This window comes from Eriocheir sinensis, unplaced genomic scaffold (assembly GCF_024679095.1).
Source record: "Eriocheir sinensis breed Jianghai 21 unplaced genomic scaffold, ASM2467909v1 Scaffold282, whole genome shotgun sequence".
In the NCBI taxonomy this organism is placed as follows: domain Eukaryota; kingdom Metazoa; phylum Arthropoda; class Malacostraca; order Decapoda; family Varunidae; genus Eriocheir; species Eriocheir sinensis.
In genome coordinates this window covers 22832-35144 of record NW_026111590.1, presented here as the reverse complement: position 1 = coordinate 35144, position 12313 = coordinate 22832, and the positions used below count along the sequence as shown (strand labels likewise).

Sequence of the window (12313 nt, the reverse complement as noted above, 5' to 3'; positions counted from 1 at the left end):
AAGTATTCTCAGTAGTCAAACACCTTAAACTATCCACCATTCAGAGTTAGGTTGAGCTTTTTTTCTTTCATTTTTTTCTCTATTTCCTCTGTCCACTCTATCCTCATTTTTCTTCCTCTGTCCATGAAGAACTCCAAATATTTTCAAAGCTCACTGCGCCAGTTTCTACTCCTAAAAGATTATGCTAAGCTGTTTTTTATCATGGAATTAACGGCCTCTTTGTGCTAGGATTTCTTTCAGTTTAAACTTTATCTGCGCGTAATGGTTTTGACGTGTCTGCCGCTGTATGAAGTGTGTGTGTGTGTGTGAGAGAGAGAGAGAGAGAGAGAGAGAGAGAGAGAGATTGAAAACACACACACACACACACACACACACACACACACACACACACACACACACACACACACACACACTGCACATGAGCTGAAGTAAAATATATCACTAAAAAAAAACACGGTAGAGGAGGAATAAAAAATCGCTCTGCGCATCAGCCTCCGGTGAAGAAAAAAATATGAGAAAAGAAAAACAGAGAAAAAATCACATTTCTTCTTCTGGGAAATTCTCGGCGCTGCGAAAGGGAAATAAAACCCTCGGAAAGAATGAATTTAGTGTGAGAGCGGCCGCATCATGGAGCAGCCCGATGTTTTATGGTGAATCCGTGAGGGAAATACGACGATGCGGGAAAGTAAAAGAGAAAAGGAGAGTTAGGGTCGCGTTAATCAACATTTTTCCGTGTTGAATTAAGTGTGCGGGAAAGCGGAGTGAAGTAAAAGAGACGATCGAGATGGGGAAAAAATCACAGTGTTGTTTTCTTGAAAGAGGAGAGTCGTTAATCGGTGAAATGTGATATATAACTAGTAACATTACGATAACTATGCAAAATATCCTTTATTTGATATTTTTGTGTGTTAAGCGAAAGTTGATTAAATTCTAAAAACTGGATGAATGTAAGAACAAGCAGGCCTTTTTTCGGGTCTTTTTTATGTGAGTGTGACATGAATTACGGTAAGAGCTTCAAGTCCAAACAAGGATCGTCTGAAGTTTCGCCGCCTGGCCATTCAAAGTAAAGTATGAAATAGTGATCTGATAGCCGCTTTTTTATTTTAAGCAATGATGTTACAAGTGAAAATAGCCTTGAAAAGCTAAGATAATTAAACCCATATCATGCAACAGGGCCTCTACGAGAAATGTATATGTAACACAATTAAATGTAAATGTTAAAACTTGTAAGAAAAATAGAAAACATGCCCAAAGAATGCTAAACCAGTCTCATGGTGGGGCTGAATCTTTGTGAGCAGCGCATGAAGACTATCAGTACTAAAAGCAGGGATGATACTGATAATGATGGATAATACAGACAGTAATGCAGATAATGGTGGATAATACAAACAATACTGCAAATAATGGTGGATAATACGAGCAATAATACAGATAATGATGGATAATACACATAATAATACAAATAATGATGGGTAATAAAAACAATAATACAGATAATGATAGACAATACAGAAAACAATACAAATAATGATGGATAATAAGAACAATAATAGACAATAGATAATACAAGTGATACAAATAATAATGGATAAAAGAATAATACAGGTAATAAACTATAACACAAATAATACAGATGATAGTACAGGTAATAATAGATGACACATATAATACTACAGATAAAAACACCGATTAATACTGATAATAACAAAGAAGAACATCAGTACTAGAAGCAAGGATATTACAGCGGCGTCACTCCAGAATTTCCTCATTTTTTCTCTGATGTGGAAAGTAAAACACGAGGAACGGGAGATAAAATATATACGCCCCCAAAGAGCCTCGCCACGCAACAGGTTCTTCGTGCAACATTCAGGCGCTCGGCGAACCTCGACTCGGAAAATGAAAGCGATGGAAACTCCGGCGCGCTCAGTTTTTCATAAATTGTTAAAGTTTGAGCGGACAAAAGGGAAATCCCGTCAAAAGTAAAATCCATATCTGTAGAGTTGCAATGCTTGAGTGACCGAATCCAATCGTGTTTATTCTTTTAACCCTGTAACTGCGGGGATCATGTTTCTTAAAGGCCCTTCTAAGCGAATTAGTGGAAAGAAATCATCACTCAAGCAAACCATTTCATAATATATATCAACGCAATTGTGATCAGTTAATGCACCTTCTATTTTGGAGGGCTTTGTCATGGCTATTTGGCCCGTCGCTGGTACACGGTAAAGACATAAATTTGGTCAGTCGCTGCTACCGGGTTAAGGAAAGGAGTATAAAAAGCTAAGTCGAACAAAGAAAGCATTGAAAACTATATAATTCGTGTTTGACTGACCGAATCTTACCTCTTTTTTAACGTAGGGTATATAAAAAGCTACGTCGCACAAAGAAAGCATTAAAAATATATAATTTGAGCTTGACTGACCGAAGCTTACCTCTTTTTTTTAACGAAGGGAATATAAATAGTTAAGTCGAACAAAGAAAGCACTAAAAACTGTATAATTTGTCCTCGACTGACCGAATCTTACCTCATTTTTTAACGAAGGGAATATAAAAAGTTAAGTTGAACAAACAAAGAATTAAAAACTATATAATTTGTGCTTGACTGACAATCTTACCTCCTTTCTTTAACGTAGGGAATATAGAAAGCTGACCGAATCTTGACCGAATCTTACCTCCTTTCTTTAACGTAGGGAATATAAAAAGCTGACCGAATCTTACCTCATTTTAACGTAGGAAATATAAAAAGCTAAATAAAACAAAGAAAGCATTAAAAACTATATAATTTGTGCTTGGCTAACCGAATATTTCTTCACCTTTAAGGAGGAAAGTAAAGAAGTATATAGTCGAACACAACGTAGTCAAACAAGATATTAGTAACCGTAGATTTTCACAGCTTGGCCAATCGAACCATATTTATGTATGGAGAAAATATAGAGACAGTCACACGCAACAGACCCTTCAGGATGTTATATTTTTAAAGAGAGATTTGGCGGAATAACGAGGCGCCGTGAAAATAAAAATAAGTGGAACGAAAAAGTAAAGACCCACCATTTTCCAACGCCTCCTTCGTGAACTTCAGACTGGTAGGTGAGAAAATGTGAAATACTGTCGTAGTGCGCAGACTTAGCTGTTTTATATTCCCTACGTTAAAAAAAAGAGGTAAGATTCGGTCAGTCAAGCACAAATTATATAGTTTTTAATGCTTTGTTTCTTCAACGTCGTTAAAAAGATTCGTAAAAAAAGTAAGATTCAGTCAGTCAAGCACAAATTACGTTAAAAAAAAAGAGGTAAGATTCGGTCAGTCAAGCACAAATTATATAGTTTTTAATGCTTTCCTTGTGCGACTTAGCTTTTGAGAACACGAAAGAAGGGGAGGCGGAATAAGAACAAGATTTAGTAGCAGCGTCAAGAGTGCATTTCCTGTTAGTATTTTCTCGGGAATTATTTAGAGAGTGTGATACTGTTGCCCTAAATGCGTGTAAATAAACGTTGAGAATACCAAGACAGTAAAGATGTGTGATAAACTAAAACAGAGGGAGAAATAAGGTAGTACAGGAGTGAAAGAAGACGCTGGGAGTAGGAATAGAAGATCAATAGTTGAAGCATTGTCGTATTACATAGACCAAGGCGTTGAGGATACCAAAACAGTAAAGATGTGTAATAAACTAAAGCAGAGGTAGAATTGAGGTGGTACAGAGGTGAAAGAAGACGCTGGGAGTAGGAATAGAAGATGAATAGTTGAAGCATTGTCGTATTACGTGGACCAAGGGGTTGAGAATACCAAAACAGTAAAGACGTGTGATAAACTAAACCAAAGGGAGAAATGAGGTAGTACAGAAGTGAAAGACGACCCTGGGAGTAAGAACAAAAGATTAATAGTAGAAGACGAGTTAAAAATTGATTCAGGCGAGAAAAATTAACGTGAGAATAATATGGAGGTGAGAAATAACGTATGAAGGTAAGATAGTTAAATGGAAAAGAAGATATATAAAGCAAGAACAGATTATATATGAGAATAGGAGGTGCAAGAACGTAAAGAACAGCCCCTAAGAAAGAGTGAGCGGATTATTATGAGAGGGAGAAATGAGAAGAAAAGAAGGAGACAAAGGGAGGAAGCAAAAGAGATGTGATGATGAAAGACAGGTTGTAGTTTTTTAAAGAAGTTCCTTGTAAATAATAAAATAAAATAAAATGAGCTAAAGTAAAGAACGAGCAATGCAGGAGGAGGAAAGAAAGACAAAAAAAAATAATAATAATAACAAAAGGTCGAAGTTTTAAAGAAGTTCCTTGTAAATAATAAAATAAAATAAAAATCTAAAATAAAGAACGAGCAACGCAGAAGGAGGAAAGAAAGGCAAAAAAAGAAAAAATAATAATGATAAAAGTTGGAGAAAGAAGATTAGAAGACAAAGTAAAAAAAAAGGGGGAGGAGAAGGAGGAGGAGAAAGAGGGGGAAGAGGAGGAGGAGGAGGAGAACGAAGGCGATGAGGATGATAAAGCACGGGAAGAAAAGAAAGAACAAGAACAAGCAGAAATGGCGAAGAAAATTAGTTTGAGTTGGAAGTAAATTAAAAAAGCAATGAGAGGAATAGAGAAAAGACAGCACAAAATGAGAACACGAAACAGGAGGAGGAGGAATAAGAGCAAGATTTAGTGGCAGCGTCAAGAGTGCCCTGATAGTATTTTCTCGGGAATTATTTAGAGAGTGTGATGCTGCTGCCCTGAATGCGTGTGTAAATAAGCAGGTGAAGAAGGGAGGGAGAGGGGGAAGGAGGGGAGGAAGGGGAGGGAGAGTAAGGAAGTGGAGGGAAAGAGGAAGGATAATGGAAGAGAATAAGGAGAGAGAGAGAGAGAGAGAGAGAGAGAGAGAGAGAGAGAGAGACGACCAACCACCCCAGCTGCTCATTAGTAAGAGTTTATGTTCCAGAACTGCAAACTATGGAAGTAAAAGAATGTTTATTCACTGTAACTGGTGCTGTGAGCTTGCGCTTGTCGTTAGGCGTGAGCCAAGGTTTGGGGGCCATGGGCGCCTGACGCCCTTTGAGCTTCCGGCCGCGGCAGGTGCCAGACCCCGAGAGGCGGAACACGACCCCGGCATATACCCGGTACCCAATCACTGCTGGGTGGACAGGGGCGTGGATGTAAGGAGATCACCCTTCCTTCGCTCCGCCCGGGGATCGAACCCAGAATCTCTCTGTTGAGCCGAGTGTGCTAACCATCGCACTGCGGAGTATACGGAGTGTGTGTGTGTGTGTGTGTGTGTGTGTGTGTGTGTGTGTGTGTGTGTGTGTGTGTGTGTGTGTGTGTGTGTGTGTGTGCATCCATCTTTTCTCAGCCCTGGAAGCGAACCCGAGATATGTAGTTTGTGAGCAGTTTCTCAATCATTGCATTACGGAGCACTCAGTCTCTCTCTCGCACACACACACACACACACACACACACACACACACACACACACACACACACACACACACACACACACACACACACACACACACGCTCACTCTCACTCCCTCCCTCCCTCCCTCCCTCACTCACTCACTCACTCACTGAACTGCAAATATATTCCGCAGAAGTAATAATTCTTTGGAAGGAGAAGGAGAAGGAGGGCGAGAAGGAAAAACGCTGATGCCTTCCTTTTAGTTAGTAATTGCTATCTCTTACATCTCTCACTCATTCCGCATTCCCCCGTGTCCCTCTTACGCCCACTCACCTCCCACTCCTCTGCTTTATATCTCCAACTAGCAATTCCTCTTACTCATTAACGTGAATCTCTCTCATTTGCCCATGACCCCCCACCCATCAATACCCCTCACCTGCCCTACACACACCAGGCGCCTCTCGTCCATGCCTATCTCTTTTCCAAACCACAACTCTCCCGTTTGTTCTTCCCCCTTCCCCCTCGTCCCCATCCTTTATCAGCCACATCCCAACTCACCCATTCACCCACCAAGCATCCCTTACCCAGCATTCCCCAGCCTCCCCCTAAGTCCCCATCCCCCTCTCTCCCAACACACCCATCACTCCCCTCATCCATATTTCTTGTTCCTCTCTCCCCCCAACACCCAAACAGCTGATTCATTCTTTATATTCACTCACACAATGCACCCCTTCCCTCCCCCACTTACCCTTCCTCCTCCCCTCATCCGCCCACACCGCCTCCCCCCCACCTCCGGCACTGCACCCACACTCACCTCGTCACCCAGTCATTTCCACATTTCCTCCCCTCTCCCCTCCTCCCCCCCCCCCTCCCTCCATATAGTTGTTTCCTCTGCCCACTCACTCACACATTAGTTGGTTAATTACTTCCATTAATGAATAAGCCTCAATTATGCTCCCACTTCCACTCATTGCCGCAAAAATTAGGTAATAAACATCATGCACCTTTTTTTTTTTTTAGCCGCCGACACACACACACACACACACACACACACACACACACACACACACACACACACACACACACACACACACACACACACACATTCATACCCTTAGTTCCAGATTTATTTCCCAGATAGTTGTGTGTGTGTGTGTGTGTGTGTGTGTGTGTGTGTGTCGTAGGACTACTGATGAGAGATAATTAAGACAGTTCAGGAGTCTCGCTGTACATGTTGCGGGTTATGCCATTCCTTTTTACTTCCGACCTGCTTAACGAGCCTTGAAGAAGCTCCTCCACAAGCCTGTCTCTCAAAAGAGCGCAATTCGAACACCAGATGGCTGCCTCGTGTCAGACATAAATGGGCAGTGCTCGCTAAGCTGAGTACTTTGAGCAATTTGGCACCATTCCACGTGACAGCAATGAGGGGGCTGGTCGTCCCTATCTGGGAAAGGAAAGGGGTGCGCCAAGACTGCAACAATTGTAGAAGGTATTGTTAAAAGTGCCAGCCAAGGTGCTTGCCCATCTATTGCTCATGATGATTCGCAGCCAACTGTAGACATGGCAGAAACCTGAGCAGTGCGGGTTCACGCCTCGTAAGTCATCAAGTGACCATATCCTATTGCAATAAGAGATACGACAGTAGATGTTTGCAGCCACCTCTGTCTCAAGAAGTCGTTTGATTCAGTGCATCGCGAGGCGCTCTGGCATCTCCTGCGACTCCGTGTGATTCCTGCAAGGATTATTGGTCTGTTGACTAGCCTGTACTCTGCGGCTGACAGTGCTGTGAAAAGTGTATTAGGGGTAAATGGGCATGTGGCATGCTACCGAGAACCACTGGGTTGTAACTGAGACAATTCTATGTGCAGGAAGCCATTGGGGCATCCACAAAGCTCGTGACTTGAGGAAGTAGCAGATAATCCTTTTTTTCCTTTTACGTTTTTCCTGTGGCGCCGATAGGTCATCTGGGTGGACCCTGGTGGTCGACCCCAGCTCGGTATGGCGCAGGCAAGTGTTTGTAATGGCGCCATCTTGTTTGGCTCATCCTGCCCCCTGGAGCTCATCTTTGATCCTCTTTTTAGAAAATCTAGAGTCAGTTGTAGATGGTCTTCAGGACAGCATGTGGGTAGTCTTAGCCCGCTCAGCGATGACTGAAAATTTGCCATCTTGTCTGTAGCGGAGGGCGGGAACACGGACCTACCTCCTCCTGTACACCTCTCCCGCACGCTGACCACTCCGCCGCCGACTCCCCGGCAGAAATGGCGAGAGGCACTTCGTGTGGGAAAAATGCATGGAAGGAAACTTGCTCCGGAGAACTCTTGGGAATGATGATGTAATTAGATATGTAAGGCTTCCAGTGCCCCCCCCCCCCCTTCCCGGTGTATGCTTCGAATGATTGATTGATCGATCCACGTGTGTCTGTGTGTGTGTGTGTGTGTGTGTGTGTGTGTGTGTAGGGTGGAGGGGTCTTTCAGTGACCGTGATCCCTAAGTCCTTCTCTCATTTCTTCCCTCCATCTTTCTCTCTTTTTCCCTCCGTCCTCATCTTTCCCTCGCCCTTTCTCCCTCTTCAGTAATCCCTCACTCATCCTTTCCTCCCTTTTCTTCTGCTCACCCTCATCACCTTTTTCTTCCTTAACGTTTCTTTTATGATATTGTGGTGTCATTTGAAGATACTATTTTTCTATCATTCCTTCTTCTTTGTTTCATCTTAACCATTTTTATTTTTTTGAACTTCTTTACTCGATCAACAATTCCTTTTCATTTGTTATTTGCTTGTATCATCATCTTACATAGTTGATACATTTTTCTCTCAATTCTTCCTCTTCTTCCATTTCCATGTTTCTGATTCTTTTCTCTTTTGTGTTCACTTTCTTTTTGTACAATTTTCAGTTTCTCTAACCTCCAAATCATCAGCCTCTCCATTTCCTAGAGTTAGTTTTTCATCAAATCGTTTACGCCTTTCCTGGGTTTTTTTCTAGTATTATCTGTCTTTCATCTCTTATTCCTCTTTACCATCTTAATCTTCCATCCTTCCATCTCCTCCCTTTTTTACGCTCTTTCATATCCTCTACTCATGATCTCCTAATCTTCCACGATCTCCCCTCCCCCCTATCCTTCCCCTTCCCTCACGTTCGCCAGTCCTTAATATCCTTTTTATCTTCAACCTGTTCATCTCTCCTTTATCTCCTTGTACTATCTCCCCTCCCCCCTATCCTTCCCCTTCCCTCACGTTCGCCAGTCCTTAATATCCTTTTTATCTTCAACCTGTTCGTCTCCGCCTCACCTTCTTTCATATCCTGTACTTTTGATCTACTTCCTTCCAAGTCCTTTATCTCCTTCTTGTACTATCTCCTTTCCTTCTATCCTTCCACTTCCCTCACTTTCGTCTTTGGAACAAACTTTTTACTCGCCATATTTTTCTCATCCACATTTGCATAAGGAGACGAAGCAGTGTAATATCTTGATGCTTCTTCGTGGACCTCCGAGATGGCGAAGTTTACCTGAGTTTACCTGAGTTCAGAGGACCCGAGTTCGTGATTATGGTGTGTGTGTGTGTGTGTGTGTGTGTGTGTGTGTGTGTGTGTGTGTGTGTGTGTGTGTGTGTGTGTGTGTGTGTGTGTGTGTGTGTGTGTGTGTGTGTGTGTGTGTGTGTGTGTGTGTGTGTGTGTGTGTGTGTGCACTTCCCGCATCGAACAGCACTAAACAGATCAATTCCATAAACATATACGTGAATAGTAGTAACAGTAATAATAATAATAATAATAATAATAATAATAATAATAATAATAATAATAACAATAATAATAATGCGTGTTCTCCGTGTGCCGTTGGAAACATTAATTCAACTGGAGAACGTCGGACAAATGAAGCGGAAGAGGGAGATAGAGAAGAGAAAGAGAAAGAGGAAGGACGGCAGAAGGGGAGGAAGACAGAAGGAAATGCAACAGTGTGTGGAAAGGAAAAAATGAGAGGTTAGGCAGAAGAGGGAAAGCAGTAAGAAGAAGAATAGGAGAGAGAGAGAGAGAGAGAGAGAGAGAGAGAGAGAGAGAGAGAGAGAGAGAGAGTTACAAAGGTGCTTCGGTTTGACTTGCAGATTTCTTGAAAGATATGCTTCATTTGACCCTTTGTGCGTGCGTGTGTACGTGTGTGTGTGTGTGTGTGTGTGTGTGTGTGTGTCACGCACAAGTAAACATGGTCTTGATTAATTAGAACTTTTTTCGTGTTTCAGAGAGAGAGAGAGAGAAGTGCATGACATGAAATAGTGTTTTTAGAGACATATCCTTTAAACTCATTAATTTGCCGTGCGTGTTGAGAGAGAGCATGAAGAGACATAGGCCGAAGAGAGAGAGAGAGAGTTCCACAGACATACAGACAGATAAAAAAGCAGATACAAAAACCGATAATGGAGCACTCAGACAGAAACAAACAAAGAGAGACAAACAAACATTCAAACACACTCGCATCAAAACACAAACACACCAAACGGGGAGACAAACAGGAAGACAAACAAACACCAACCACGACGAGTTAGATGAAAAACAAACAAACAGAGAAATGAAGTAAACAAAAAGAAAAAGTGACAGACGGAAAACGATTAAAAAAAACGTACCAACAATGACGTCAGGCTAGAAAAGGGGCTAAGTGAGGGGGCTAGAAAGGGCTACTGTACCTGGCACGTGATGATAATAGTGAAGAGAGGGAAGAAGGGAGATAAGAGACTTCGCGACGTGGCTGGGGTGGCGTGGGTGTCGCGCTGAGAGAGGTCGCGTCACACCCTTCCTCTCACACTGTCTGAGGCATACTGGCGTAGTTTCCCCCTCAGCAGGAGTGACTCGGGGCCAGACTTCGCCTCCGCCGCCGCCACAACTTGCGCCACCTCCCTCGACGCCGCCACTTGTTGGGTCTCCTGGCGCTGGTGGCTGTTGTGTACCGTTTGCAGGTCCATCCTTGGGGAACAGAGAGAGGAATTTGATGTCGGCTGGAGAATGAAGAGAATATATTAAACGTGGAGGTAAGGATAGATGAGGGGAAAGGGGACGTGGGAGAAATGGAAGAGAGGAAAAGGGAACATAGAGAGAAGCAAGGAGAGAGAGAGAGAAAGGTGATCCGAGCTTGAGAATGAAGAGAATGGACTAAACGTGAATGGAAGAGGGAAAAGAGGACATGGACAGATGGAAGAAAGAGAGAGAGAGAGAGAGAGAGAGAGAGAAAGGTGATCCGAGCTTGAGAATGAAGAGAATGGACTAAACGTGAATGGAAGAGGGAAAAGAGGACATGGACAAATGGAAGAAAGAGGAAAAGGAGGGCATGTAAATATGGAAGAGTTAGGGAAAAGGGGACATAGAGAGAAAGAAGGAAGGAGGAGAGAGAGACAAAGATGATCTAAGCTTAAAAATGGAAAGGATAGACTAAACGTGGATGGTGGAAGGATGGAAGAGGTACAGGGGGACAGGGAGAGAAATAGAAGGATGAGGGAAGGAGGGACTTGGAGAGAAGAAGGAAAGAAGGAAGAAGTGAGGGCTTGTGAAGGGAGAGAAGAGACTACACGTGGAGGGAAGGATAAAAGAGGGTAAAAGGGATATGGAGGAAGATGGAGGAGAGAGGAAAGGATGAGGGAAGGAATAAAATGGAGAGAAGAAGGGAGGAAGGAAGAGCTGAAGGAATGTGAAGGAGGAGAATATACAAAACTTGGAGGGAAGGTCGGGAGAGAAAAAAGGGGAGAGATGGAATGATGAGGGAAGGAAGAGAGAGATAGGCGCTTGGAAATGGAGAGAAGGAAAGACTGAAAAGGGAAAAGGGGGCATAGAGAGACGGAAAGATGGAAGAAGGGAAGGAGGGACAGGAAAAGAAGAGGGGAGGAGAGGTGCGGGAAGAGGCGGGAGGAGTACTAAGCAGGAGGGATTGAAAAGGGAAAAGAGGGCATTGAGAGACGGAAAGATGGAAGAAGGGAAGGAGGGACACGGAAAGAAGAGGGGAGGAGGGAGGAGAGGTACGGGAAGAGGCGGGAGGAGTGCTGAGAAGGAAAATGAGAGGAAATAATATAATGTACTGGATGATCACGGGGGAGGAAAAAGGAGATAGAAATTCCTCCCTCCATCACCGAAAGGGAGGAACTTCTCACTTAACGCTTTCCCACCTTGGAGCGAATAGACTAAAAGATGAACCAACCAACGAGAAAAGGGACGTCGTTATTAATACTTCGCGCCGACACGGACTTAAGCGGACTACCGGTGCTTCAGGATCGCAAGTGTTGGACCTGCCTGCGCGTGAATAATAAGACATTCGTCAGATCATCCGCTTTTTCCGACCAGCAGGGAGGTCAGTCAAGACACACTGAAAACGCATATTCTCATAGCTGAACGGAGCACTTGTTTCCACTCGTATAAGGGCAGTGATTAGCGGGGAGCTGAACGGAGCACTTGTTTCCACTCGTATAAGGGCAGTGATTAGCGGGGGGGGGTTTTATCTCTCATTTGGTTTTGCCCTTGAGCTGCTTCCTTTACTGCAAAAAAAATAAAAAAGGGAGGTCAATCAATAGGCGCTGAAAACCCATTCTCATAGCTGAACGGAGCACTTGTTTCCACTCGTATAAGGGCAGCGATTAGCGGGCTTTTTTTATCTCTCATTTGTTTTTGCCCTTGAGTTGCATCTTTTACTGCAAAAAAATATAAAAAAAATCGGAATGCACTTAACTTACACAAGGGAAAAATTCGTCCCCAAGGTCAGGAGCGCAGTGAGGAGGCTTTCTGGTTGGCTGAATAGAGAGAGAAAGAGACATTTGTAGTCCAAGATGCTTCCGCTCTGTCCTGTAATGTTACCGTGACTACATACACAGGAGGAATGGAGTGTGTCTGAGTGGCGTCCTCGCGGGGGGGGGAAGGAACGGGGAGAGGGAAGTTGTGTATCAGAACCCGAGACTTGTTACGCAACCTTC

The 12313-nt window shown here is 43.3% G+C and overlaps 1 protein-coding gene across 1 annotated transcript in view; it reads right to left on the bottom strand.

Moving 5' to 3' along the window:
• LOC126991450 (uncharacterized protein DDB_G0271670-like) overlaps window positions 1-10324 on the bottom strand; it is a 142489-nt gene extending 132165 nt beyond the window's left edge. Inside the window, exon 1 of the mRNA XM_050850211.1 lies at window positions 10168-10324. Coding sequence (XP_050706168.1) covers window positions 10168-10324 — 157 coding nt within the window. The remainder of the gene's footprint in view (window positions 1-10167) is intronic.
• Between the last annotated feature and the right edge of the window lie 1989 nt (window positions 10325-12313).